This window comes from Mustelus asterias, chromosome 11, assembly GCF_964213995.1.
Source record: "Mustelus asterias chromosome 11, sMusAst1.hap1.1, whole genome shotgun sequence".
NCBI classification, from domain to species: domain Eukaryota; kingdom Metazoa; phylum Chordata; class Chondrichthyes; order Carcharhiniformes; family Triakidae; genus Mustelus; species Mustelus asterias.
In genome coordinates this window covers 22,939,194-22,952,437 of record NC_135811.1, presented here as the reverse complement: position 1 = coordinate 22,952,437, position 13,244 = coordinate 22,939,194, and the positions used below count along the sequence as shown (strand labels likewise).

At 38.0% G+C, this 13,244-nt stretch overlaps 1 protein-coding gene across 1 annotated transcript in view; it reads left to right on the top strand.

Moving 5' to 3' along the window:
• The window catches only part of atrnl1b (attractin-like 1b), an 887,738-nt gene that overhangs the window by 392,069 nt on the left and 482,425 nt on the right, over positions 1-13,244 (top strand). The window contains exons 23-24 of the mRNA XM_078223252.1: positions 5,993-6,071; positions 10,396-10,553. Of these exons, the coding sequence (XP_078079378.1) occupies positions 5,993-6,071; positions 10,396-10,553 (237 nt within the window). The remainder of the gene's footprint in view (positions 1-5,992; positions 6,072-10,395; positions 10,554-13,244) is intronic.

Here is a 13,244-nt window from a genome sequence, read left to right as displayed (position 1 = left end):
GGAACATATTACTGAGCTTGGGGACAAGGCAGCTAAAGGTACAGGCAGCAGTGGTGGAGCAACTAAAATTTGGTGTTGCACAAGAGACTAAAATTGTAAGAACACGAGAGTTTTTGGAGGATTTTCGGGCTGGTGGGGAATACAGAGGGAGGGAGGAGTGAATGTCTCAAATCTGGCTGATATTTGCATGGAATACCGGTTCATGGTGGTGTATAATTTTGTTTACAGGAATGGTATGAGGAGTCACATGCAAGACCCGGTGAGAAAGCAAACTAAAACAGAAAATGCTGGAAAATTTCAGCAGGTTTGACCGCATCTGTGGGGAGAGAATAGAGCCAACATTTCCAGGCTCGATGACCCTTCGTCAGAGAAAGTAAACGAGTCCAGATGTAATATAACACTTATTAAGACTATTTATTACAATAAAGAAAAGACACATATACACGAACAGGACTATAACGATCTAAGACAGTTATGTATAGGAACTGATAAACAAACCCACACAGTTTAGATAGAAATTACCCTTTTGATTCAAAGGATTTTTACGAGACTTGAACTCTTTCAGGACTTCCCTCTTCCCAAGCAACATCCACTTCAATAGATTTATAAGTAAAGGCCAGCTTATAGTTACACACTGTATATGATTGAGGAGTCATTCTGAGGATCGTCTCTTAGAAAAGCGAAGATATGGTTTTAACTGAAGGTTTCTGCACGCTTGCTTCTGGTCTGCTGGCTAGAACTTGGCTTACAGGCTGCTAGGTGGAATCTGCCTCCCTATTTCCACGAAAGGTTGGCAATAATACTATTTTTCCCTTTGATGGTTCTCTCTGTGTATTTGCGTTTGTCCACTCAGTTTCTGTAGTTTTGAAAGATTAGCATATGTATGCCTTCCTTTGGTGGTTCAATCATCTAACTACGGTGTTGGAAGGGTGATGTAATCTTCTGGTCTGGCTGAAGTCTGCTAATCTTGTTACTGGGAGACTCGTATCCTTTTGAAATGCCGGTGGCTTCTAAGCTGCTAGTTTTGCTACATTCTTGGTATTGCTTGTAACTAGGCACATTCATGACAGTGAGGCCATGGAGGGATTTGAAAATGAGGATGAACATTTTAAAATTAAGGCTTTGCTTGACTGGGAGCCGATGTAGGTCAGTATACATGGGTGATCAGAGATGAGGGCTTTCTGCAAGTTAAGATGGGCAGCAGAGTTTTGGATAACTTCTAGTTTATGGAGGGTGAAATGTGGGAGCCCAGCCAGGAATGTGTTGGAATAGTTGAGTCTAAGACATGAGTGAGGGTTTCAGCAGCAGATGAGCTGAGGCAGGAACAAGTTTGGGTAATTTTCTGGAGGTGGAAATAGGCACATAGTGATGGCATGAATATAATGTCAAAAGCTGTGACACCAAGGTAGTGAACAGACTGACTTGATCTCAAACTGACCCAGGGAAAGGGATGGAGTCAGTAGCTAAGGAATGGATAAGAGAAAAATGATGCCTTCTAGTAAATAGGTCAATAATTATAGGTCATAAATTTAAATTAATTGACTGAAACAGTGACGATAATTATTTTTTCACTGAGTTGTTAGTAAGTAGAATGCTCCACCTGAAAGGTTGGTCATAGAGTCAGAGGTTTACAGCATGGAAGCAGGCTCTTCGGCCTAACTTGTCCATGCTACTTTTTTTTAAACCCCTAAGCTAGTCCCAATTGCCGCATTTGGCCCATATCCCTCTATACCCATGTAACTGTCTAAATGCTTTTTAAAAGACAAAATTGTAACCGCCTCTACTACTACCTCTGGCAGCTTGTTCCAGACTCTCACCACCCTCTGTGTGAAAAAATTGCTCCTCTGGACTCTTTTGTATCTCTCCCCTCTCACCTGAAACCTATGCCCTCTCGTTTTAGACTCCCCAACCTTTGGGAAAAGATATTGACTATCTAGTTGATCTATGCCCCTCATTTTATAGACCTCTATAAGATCACCCCTCAGCCTTCTACGCTCCAGAAAAAAAAGTCCCAATCTATCCAACCTCTCCTTATAACTCAAACCATCAAGTCCCAATAGCATCCTAGTAAATCTCTTCTGCACTCTTTCTAGTTTAATATCCTTTCTAAGGATTGCTTGCTAATTTTGTAAATAATACACTGAAACATGTATCGGGTGGTAGCAAGTTGAGATTATTGGAATCTTCTAAAGAACTTGTTGTCAAGCCATAGGTTTCTGATGCTAGAGAATGCAGCGTTAAGTAGACATTCCCATTCGGTTCATTATTGTTCAGGGACCTGACCTGTTCTCAATTGTGAAATGAAGTTTTTTGTTTAGCAAGTAGGATTACCAAAAATGCTAAATTTGGCTAATGAAACTCAAATTTCTTTACAATTCTCTGTTTTTCATCATTTTTCCATTTGCTCCACAATAACTCAGTTGTGACTGTGGTGCTTAATATTTGAGTTAAAGTTGCAGAGATTATGACAAGCTTGGATAGAGTGGATAGTCAGAGTCTTTTTCCAAGGGTCAATTACTCAGGAGCATAGGTTGAAAGTGAAGGGGGAAAGTTGAAAAGAGATGTAAGGGGCAAGTTTTTCACACAGAGTGGTGAATGCCTGGAACGCGCTGCCAGAGGAGGTGGTGGAAGCAGATTCTATGGCAATACTCAGGCATCTGGATAGATACATGAATAGGCAGGGAATAAAGGGATATGGACCATATAGAGGCAAGAAAATATTAGAGAGGCATCTGTGTTGGCACAGACTTGGTGGGCTAAAGGGACTGTTCATGTGCTATACTGTTCTTCTTTTGTTTTTACAATAGCCATGGTGAAAGAGGCAGTGCAAATATGTACTTTTTCTGCCCTCTGAATTTCTATTGCAAGTAATATAAGTTTCAAACTTGAAATGATTTTGTTGCGTTGAATGTAGAAGGGAATGTACCTTGGCTACTGCAAGAGGGCACCGATGCAACTTTTTGGTATTTTAACCACTTCAGGATTTAACAAACTGCATGGATTTCAAACAAAAAGTAACAGAATCAAAGTGCATTTCTAGCACATCATGTGGCATGAATGATGCTTAAATAATATCAAGTTGACCTGGTTCATGGCACTAATGTGATTCAAAAATGCAAATGAAGGCATATATAACATTTTCCTGTGGGCTAATTGTAATTACTTTTCGTTGAAAGTGTTTAAAGAGGTCCATTATGATATTGGCTCAGAAAAGTTAATCTATTAATTTTATTGTTAACTCTTCCTACATTTCCCTTAACCACCAAGGCTTTAAGACCTCTTGTTTGAATGTGCATCTAATTCTATTTGCCTCTGTAGCCTGGCGCTGCAACGTGTACACATTTGCAGAGCTCAAGCAGTATAGAACTTGTATCCAAATAGATATTCTTGCTGTGACATACCCCATCACTAGCAAGACAAATATTATTGTCCACCCCTAATTGTTCTTGAGAAGGAGGTGTTGAACTACTTTCTAGAACTGCTACAGTGAAGGTGCTCCCATCTATGGTGTAGGGAGTTCCAGGATATTGATCCTGTGGTGATACAGGATCAGCAATTTAGTTTTGTGTTAGTAGAGTACATGGGTTTGTGAGGTGCCATCAAAGAAGCCTTGGTGAGTTTAGATGGTATGAGGTCAAACACAGGGAGGGAAATATCACCTACCATCCTCCAACGCCTGATGAATCAACACTCCTCCATGCTGAGCATCACTTTGAATAGCATTGAGACTGGCATGGGCGTAGAACATAGTCTGGCAGATTTCAATATCCATTGCCAAGACTAGCTCAGTAATACTGCAACTAACCAAGTTGTCCAGAAGGACATGACTGTCAAACTAGGTTGTGTTAGGTTGTGAAAGAACCGAGAGAATAAAACCAACTTGACCTCATCATTTCCCATTTACGAGTCATGGACTAACTCTTTATGGCAGTGACCACCGTACAATCCACATGGAGAAGAAATGTTGTCTTCAAAAAGAGGTCCCCTTCCAAGATATTATTTGGCATTACCCCCACGGCAAACAAGATAGAGCTAGAGCAAATCTAGTAGCTCCAAACGATGAGGCACTGAGGGCAATCAGCAGCAGAATTGCATTCTACCAGAATCTGTAACCTCATGATGTAGCATATGCCTCAGTCTACCATCAAGCCAGGGGATCAAACCTGGTTTAATGAGGTGAGTAGAAGAGCATTTCAGAAGCAGCACCAGGCATACTTAAAAGTGAGAGATCAACTTGATGAAACTACAACACAGGGCTACATACATTCTAAATAGCAGAAGCACCATGCCATACACAATGCTGCCAGATTACATTCTATGTCCATGCTATCCTCAAAGTGATGTTCAGCATGGTGGAGTGTTGATTTATCAGGTGTTGGAGGTGATAGGTGGTCTTTCCTTCCCCATGTTTAACCTGATGCCATCAAAATTCTTGGGTTCTGGAATCATGCTGCAGGCTCCCAAGGTCACCCAAAGAGTTAAAGTGTAATTGTACTTTCTCGAATCTCTGGTTGTTTTCAAAAGAAAAAAAAGCATGAATTTCTTTCTCTTTAAGATTATTTTACATTTCTAATAAATCATGTGAAACTTCACATTTGCATGGATTTCCTTTGATGGTAAATTAGTTGTACCATATCTTCAAAGGACAGAAGAATTATGCCAAGTCACGTTCAAACATAAGCCTGCTGGTAAAATATAGGTGAACCTATAAGAGCACAGAAGTCTAATTATTACCAGAGCTTCAGGTTATTAAGTTTAATTACAGGAGTGTGCTTTTCAAGCTTTACCTTGGAAAATTGCCTTGCATTTTATCAAATTAAGAAGTGTATAAATTTGATATCGAGAATAATGGTAATTTGTGTGTTTTTATATACAGGTATAACTTTTGTACATTCTAACTATTGCAAGCTTTTCCTTGAGCCATCTTTTACTTTCAAACCATTGTAACAAGAGTTTCATGATTTGGGTTACATTTTCTATTTCTATTCATCTTCCAATTTTATTTTCACTGATTTTGGGTTTTTTATGATTTTATTTTACTTTATAGTTCAAAATGTTTGAAGATGTTAACTAAATGTTAACTAAAAGCCCCTAACACAAATAAATTGTGTACACAATTTCCCAACCTTGGGAAATTTCTAACATTTATGATAATAGCTGATAGTTCTAGTTACAGTTTTTTTCATTTAATTCCATCTTCAGTGACTGTAGTCAGTACATTATTCAACTGTCAAAATATGCTATTGAACTGTTCTCAGTTTTCCGATCGTTGATACCTCTTTGCATTAGGTTAAAGAGAATGAGAAAATGACAGTTCTCTACCATTTGAATTTCTCTCCCCCCTTCTCCCCCCAAAAACTGCTCTCCTTCAGAGCCTCTCACATTCAAGATATGATAAAAGTTATGGGGTCTTTGTGGTAGAGGTGAATGCCCCAATACTATGTGAGCAGCTAATGATTTTCTGGGGCTGGTGCACATCTAATGCTGTTAGGTGAGCAAGTGGCCCTTTTTGTTATAAAAGCAAGGTTGTCATATTTGTAAAATGTTAAGTATTTAAATTTATCATCTATGCTGTTTTTCTTTCATTTCAAATATGGAGAATGTTGCTGCTTCTGAATAATTTTGGCTTATGATCAACATGTGCCACAAGCCATAAAAAAAATTAGTTCGTAAAGGACTACTGCTAAATTTAGAAGTGAATCTTCAACTGACTATATACTTCTAAGTTTGTTATAGGTGTCATATTAAAAAAGATAATGCTTTTCAATAGAATTTACCAATTACAATTGTTGCTTCAGGTAAAAATTGATGCATAGCATAAATAATACTTACGGATTTATTTTTGTTCCTGGAGAAATTACCGAACTTTTTGCATTATATATTTATGCAGTATAAAAAAATTCTCCTCTGGTATACACATTTTATTTCAGAATTGACATTTCCTCTGTTAGTATTAATTATTTCACTAAATAACTTGTGCTTCTTTGTGCAGACAAATAAAGATCTTGACTTGTCCATCAATGCGTCAAATAATTTCAATTTGAACGTCACTTGGTCCATAGGATCAACAGGTAAGAAATTTTTTTAAAGCAGTTTGAACTGAACAATTTCAATTTGTTCAGCAGGATCAATAATATCTGAAATATAATAGAACATATAGTCAAACCCACAAAACCATTTTTCTCCCAAAGCATTGCTCTTTTAAAGAATTGTTTTTCTGATGTACCAGAACAAAACTTTGTACTGATCTTTGCAAAGCCACTCAATTAGTCTTTGTCAGATGCCCAGAGGGTCTTAAAATCTGAATCTATTGTTTCCATGGTACAATATGAACTGACATCAAGATCCAGGTTCCTCTGGGTTTAGTATTTTAAGCTTAACCTTCCCAAATAGTGAAACTCTAAATTAGGTTACCTTTGATTATCTGCTCCAAATTGTTGTATGTTCTGTTTAAATGTGTCAGCTATATAGCTTGTGTTAAATTGCATTGTTCAATCTAGCAGGGTTCTGTGTACAGAAAATTAAGACGAGCCCATATTCACTTCAACTGTGCATAAAATTCAATGTGTTTATCTAATGCATGATTGACTTGTGCACAATCCTTTTGTTTTGCCACCTTTCATTGTTTGCCCTGTCTAACCACATGTTTTTTGTTTTTTTTCTGTGGTTGCATTCTAATGGGCAGATGAGGTTTAATAGAGTATTAATTTTAGTTTGACCTGTATCAGTGATCTATCTTGGTTCTCCTGGAATGTTATCAAGGCGATGAGACTTGACCCTTTTTTACCTCCTGCTCCCAATGCATAAGAGCTTAAATATTTTTGCCCAAGTGGCATTATCCAAAGTAGCTATCAATTGATATAACCCACTCCAAAGATTTGTTGGTTAGGTTGATTGGCCGTGCAAAATTGCCCCTTAGTGTTAGGGGAACGAGCAAAATAAATACGTGGGGTTACGGGAATAGGGCCAGGGTGAGATTGTTATTGGTGCAGGATTGATGGGGCGCATGGTGGCCTCCTGCACTGCATGGATTGTATGATTCTATCACAGGAACAGTCAAACTAATTTGTATATATTTTACCCCAGCGCAAAATACCTGTGAAAAAGCTGGAAGTTCTGTTATTAAAATGAACTCTGGAAAGATTTAACCATTTGGAAATGACACTAAAATTGCATCTGTTGGAAAGGAAAAACAGTATGCTTTGAAGTGTGGTTTCATAGGAGCGATTGGGTCAATAGGATAAACTTTATCCCGGGATGATTGGTCATTTCTAAGCCTTACTAATATTGTTGGCATAAGGGGGTGCTGTGCAGAACACATCACGTCTAAGTATGATCCTGTTTTCACCTGATATTTACATGCACAACAGCAAATCAAGAGTAGGAATCCTAGTTGATTTTTTTTCCCTCTTTCTCCTCCCCCCTTCTATCTTGTCCCACTATCGCCTGAAACAAAAAATGTGAGGGCCCTTATTGTAAGTTTGACTTGTATCGATCAGTGATTAAACTGGATGCTCTTTTGATCTATATGTTGCAATGCCACATCCTTGGAGACCATTATCCATTGAGTTAACCCTTCCTCCAGTGGATTGGAATTTCCTTGATCTGCCTTGTAGTGATCTTTACGTTGCAGCTTGGGTCACTGTCAGTGCGGAATCTGTATTTTCTCCCCGTGTCTGTTGGATTTCCTCTGGATGCTCAGGTTTTCTCCCACAGTCCGAAAGACATGCTGGTTAGGTGCATTGGCCATGTTAAATTCTCCTTCAGTGTACCCGAACTGGCGCTGGAGTGTGGCGACTAGGGGATTTCCACAGTAACTTCACTGCAGTGTTAATGTAAGCCTGCTTGTGACGCTAATAAATAAACTTTAAAAACATTGACCTCAATTAAGGCAACTTAACTCAAAATTTGCCAGGAATCTCATTAGTTTGTGCTGGGATATAAACACCAGCACATAGCAACACAAACAAATTATTTAAATGGGGGCTTAGCAGCTGTAACTCGGAAGTGGTCAAATGATCAAGGAAATGAATGCGTCGTGACATTTTAGTGTAAAACTGCAAGTCGTGCACACATTTCCTTGAAATCTGCTGCAACTTAGTTTCATGACAGATATTCCAGGGGAATTTAATATTTGCAGAATATTTGAAATTAAAATCAGCTTTAGTTTTGTGCATTTCTTTGATTTTGCTTTATCAAATTTAAAATTAGAAATTATATAAACACAATTTTTGCAGTTGTTTTGTGAAGGATAGGTGTTTCAATGCAGACAAAACTCTACGCACTTGAGGATTTAAGGTATATTTAAAAAGATTGACTACATTTTTCAATTATTGATTGACTTATAGAGTCCAGGTACATAATTCAATTAACTGCATTGCTTTGCATTTCATTTCAGTTTAAATTGTTTTCCAAATGGGACAGCATTAACATTTCTGAAGTGAGAGCATTATGAATTAATATAATTCAAGTTAAGATACCTTCCATCCAACAGCTTTAATTAATTAATGTTCATGCATAATTTCTTTCTGGTCAGGCATTTACTTAATGTTCAAAGGCAGAAGTTACCTGATAATTTACAATGAATCCATATTTCATGTGTGGACCAGCAAAAAAATATAGATTTTTAAAGATGGATTTATAATTTAGCAGTGTTTATGGGTGCTTTTAATCAGGGCCAGGGTCTTTAAAATTGTGGTATGTTGACATATGGATAGCATGCTTTTTATGCAACTTCTTCTGTGGTGTAAGGCAATTAAACCCTTGAACGATGTGCTTCATAACTTCACAGAGTTAATTACTTTTTGTCTTGCATCCTTGCAAGCAATTTTTTTTTAAAAAAAAGCAAACCTAGGGTTTACTTTCTGCTGTTGGAATTCCATTCTGAAGAGTCAAGGCAAACACGAGTGTGGAAACTGTTTTTTGAGATAATTGAATTAATTAATTTATTGAAATAATTTGGCAATCAGTGAAAAGCTGGAACCGAAATCTAACTGAACAGTAACAGCACAAAGACGACAGCTGCAGTTATAGGTCCCAGTTGCTCACAAAATGCAATCATTTTATACAACAGTACTCCATTCTTTTTGGTTAGTACCACTTACCTTGTAGCCTGCTTCTCGCTCTGACTAGTAGAAGTGGCACGTTCTGCTCCCTTTTATAGCAAGTTTCTGTTTTTATTAGATCAAGCTGCAGGGAATTCAGAAATAGCTGTGATATAGAATGTTAACCTGCTCAACCTGTACAGAATGCTGTGCCTCTGTTATACCCGAGGTACAGTATTTCCATATTTCAATGTTATAACAAGATGGCAAGAAAAACGAGAGTTATTTCTGCCCCTCTAGCTATTTATATGTTGAAACAGGTAAACTTCTGCTTCATATCAGCTTCCATTCATGACAATTCTGGTATATTCAGTGTTAATGTATCATTTTGTTTATCCTCTTAGCAGCTAGGGTAAATCAATTTCTGGCAAGAAATCACTCAGGCATCACCCCTCTCGGAGTCCTGCACTTTCAGGAGTCATGAGGTTGCAATTTGTAGTTCACAGATTTTTTTGATGATGAGTTCTTCTTGGTGGAAAAAAAGTTAAATTTTCTCTGTTTCATAATTGGTTGATTCTAACTTGTGAAGCTCAGTTGGCACCTGCAATTGAATTGAAGAGAGAGATGAGAAAAAGAAAGCTCTGTGATGTCTTCAGTTGACAAATGATTTTGTTTTCCCTAATAAGTTTCTTATTGTAGAGATTTCAACTTAGTTTCAACATTTATTCAAAACTGGTTCAATTTTGTTTTTGAAGTAATTTCTTCTCCCCTACACTGTTATGACCAGGATGGGAGGAGTGTGCAGTTTCTCTTGCTCCACACGTCATACCATTAGTGTAAATGTTTAATTCACTCACCAAAATTGTCCATTTGCTACTGCTAGAACAAGAATAAAACAGACTTTAACTAAGCTTCTCCCAACAAACTCAGAATAATTGATTTATTATAAAACAGAAGTTATTTTTGAAACAAGTTACAAGAACTGGTTAACACTCGATTTCTAATTTGGAAGTGTAACAATCTTCCCCTTCTAAAATACCCCAGCAGACACGCACCCCACACACACACACACACACACACACACACACACGCACACACGCACCATACACAATTAGGGCTTATACAGCGATTGCACGGTTAAAGAAAAGTTCATGCAAAGGATAAAGTTTTCAGGATATTGACGTAATTGAACTGGAAGGTCACTTTTCGTGAATTTTGCTCTATTGATTGATAATGTTAACGAGGTAAATTTACTGTTGTAAACTCCTGTTTAACCATGCTGTATATGCTCCATTAAGCATTTGGTGCATTGTCTTCCTGGTTATTAAAACTCACATTCCTCACTTTGCAGCTGGAACAATATCTGGAGAAGAAGTACCTATTATCTCAAAGATGAACATTAAAGAGTACAGAGATGGCTTTTCATATGAAAAGTTTAATTTTCGCAACAATCCGAATATCACATTCTACGTATATGTTAGCAATTTTAGTTGGCCCATCAAAATACAGGTAAGTGATTTTTCAGAAAGGTACCGTAATAGACCTTTAATATCTGCTCAAATCAAAAGTGCAATAATGGATTCTCCTATCCATAAATTGAAAGAGTTAATATTACAAGCACTCTCACCTACTCTTTAAACTTGGGACTTTACAATAATGGGATTTTCATTTTATTCTGTAGACCTGTAAAACATTTGGTATGTAGACCATGAGATGAATGAAGTGCCAAGTGGGCAATAAAAAATGCTGCGCATTGAGGAATTATGAAAGACCAGTTTTATTCCATCAGTTTTCTTTTATTTATAAATTTGTGCCAAACCCAGTGATTAATTTGTACTGTGACTTTTTGTGTTCCCTGTGAGTGGACAGAGTACAAACTGGTCCCACTAAGTGTTCAGCTGTGTTGTTAATGTAACTTTGCTGGGACGCACTGCTATGGAACTTCTGTTTAATGACTGAGAAAGGTGATGACAGACAATTTCAGCAGTATTTGTAGAGTATGGTATTAGAATTTAAATCACTAAATTAGTATGAGGGCATACGGATTGCTGTGTGTACCGTTGTATAATGTAACTTAATTCTTGTTTTATTGTTCATAAATATCAAATTATGACCCAACATGAGCTCTATAAAATACCTGGTGGCATCAAATGATCTGAAGAATTGGCATCATTTATTAATGAGGTACCACAAATTTGGTTACTCTGACTTGACAAATCACAAAGCAATACTTTAAAATAATTCCCTAGTTAATATGGCTGTTTAAAAAATACATAAATATAGTGGAATTTCTGTAACACTTCAGGTTATTTTTTTTTTTGGTAATGTGCATAAACCTACAGCTAAAATCATGTATAGTTATAATTCTAGCAGAACAACGCCACGTGTCTAGTGTTGTGTGGAGACCATTGGACACAGGACTTTGTTCTGCTAACACAATGGATAAATATTGGAGATATTGTTGCGTAGTGCTTATGTTTCTGGACTAGTAATCTTGAGGTCTCGACAGAATGAGAGTTTAAACCTAGCTATGTCAGTTAGAGATTTGAATTCAGTTTTTAAAATAGCCTAGAAGTAAAATGTAATTATAAATAAAAGTGACTGAAGCTTTCAGATGGTCATTAAAAACCCAATTGGTTCACTGATTTCCTTGTGCACAGCTGGGGATCCAAGCACTGATCCATGCAATATCCCACTACTCTCTGCCCGCCAGAATGGAAAAAAGACCCATTTATTCCCATTATCTGTTTCCTGTCTGTCAACCAATACTTGATCCATGCCAATTCATTCCCTCCTATCCCATGTGTTTTAATTTTGCCCACTAACCTCTTAAGACGTCCTTATCAAAAGCCTTTTGACAGTCCATCTGCTGGTTATCCCTTATCCTTTGAGTTACATCCTCAAAAAGCTCCGATAGATTTGTTAAACATGATTTGCCTTTCATAAACCCATGCTGACGTTGTCCAATCAGTAATTTCTGAAAACACACTATACTTTCCTCATACATTCACTTAGTGGGTGAACCCACAAAATGATAGATAAAGTTAGCAATGCTCCCCACCTGCCACTCCATGCTGATCTATTCAGCCCACCCAAGGTGCAACTCCCATCAATAAGGCTGATCTGGAAAAACCCTCTTGCTCGGGACTTCAATGCAAATTCCACCTGGACAAATGAATCGGAATCATTGGACACAACAAACAACTGTGAGGTATTCTTAAACCTGCTTTCTCAATAAGATCCCCAAGACTGACTGAACGAATGGAAACCTTCAGACCATTGTCTAAATCATTTTTCTCCAAACACTCTCATGAGACCCTGCAGAGCAGTTCTGAATGAGACCCAATCTAAGCTGCTCTCTCTGAGATCCCCTCAGATTTACTCTCAGCTCCTCAGAGCCAAGGCCACAGTTTGGGATTTTTTTTTCCAAAACACAATACTGATAGAAGTTGTTTTCTAATAATGTGATTTGAGCAGAAATTTGATTGCCTCAAAAGGATTTGTTTCCTGAGACAACTCCATGGTAATTGACGCATCCATTGCTTGGCAAAAAATATTTAAAATTCCCTCCCAGAAGCATTACAGGGAATCTACTTATTACCATCTTCCACCCCATAAGTCTCTGTATTTGATAGATAATTCTTCTCAGTCATTTCCCTTACATTTACTGCAATTCCACCATCAAACACATCTTTCCCTCCATTTCTTTCCAACATCCTGAAGTGACCATTCCCACCACAACACCCTGGTCCACTGCTCTATCACCTCAAACATCTATTCCTTTCCTATTTAATTGCAGGTGACGCAATTCCTGTCCTTTCGCCCCCTTTCCTGTTGTCCCCCCGCCATTCCGCCTTTCCTTTTGCCACCCCCCCCCCCCGCCATTCCGCCTTTCCTTTCGCCCCCCCGCCATTCCATCTTTCAGGGCCTTAAACACCTCTGGGTGAGTGAGGGATTTACTTGTACTTCTCCCTACCCAGTATACAGTGCTTACTGCTCACAATGTGGTTTACTCTGCATCAGGGAGACCGAAGATAGATTAGGGGATCGTTCTTCTGAACATCTCTATTCTGTCTGTAAGAACGACCCTAGCTCCATCTGACCTATCCACCCTCGCCTCTCTGACCTTGACATCTTGCAGTCAATGTCTGATCAATTATTTTGGAGATTTAAGATAAATCTTTGAGATTCCTTAAATCC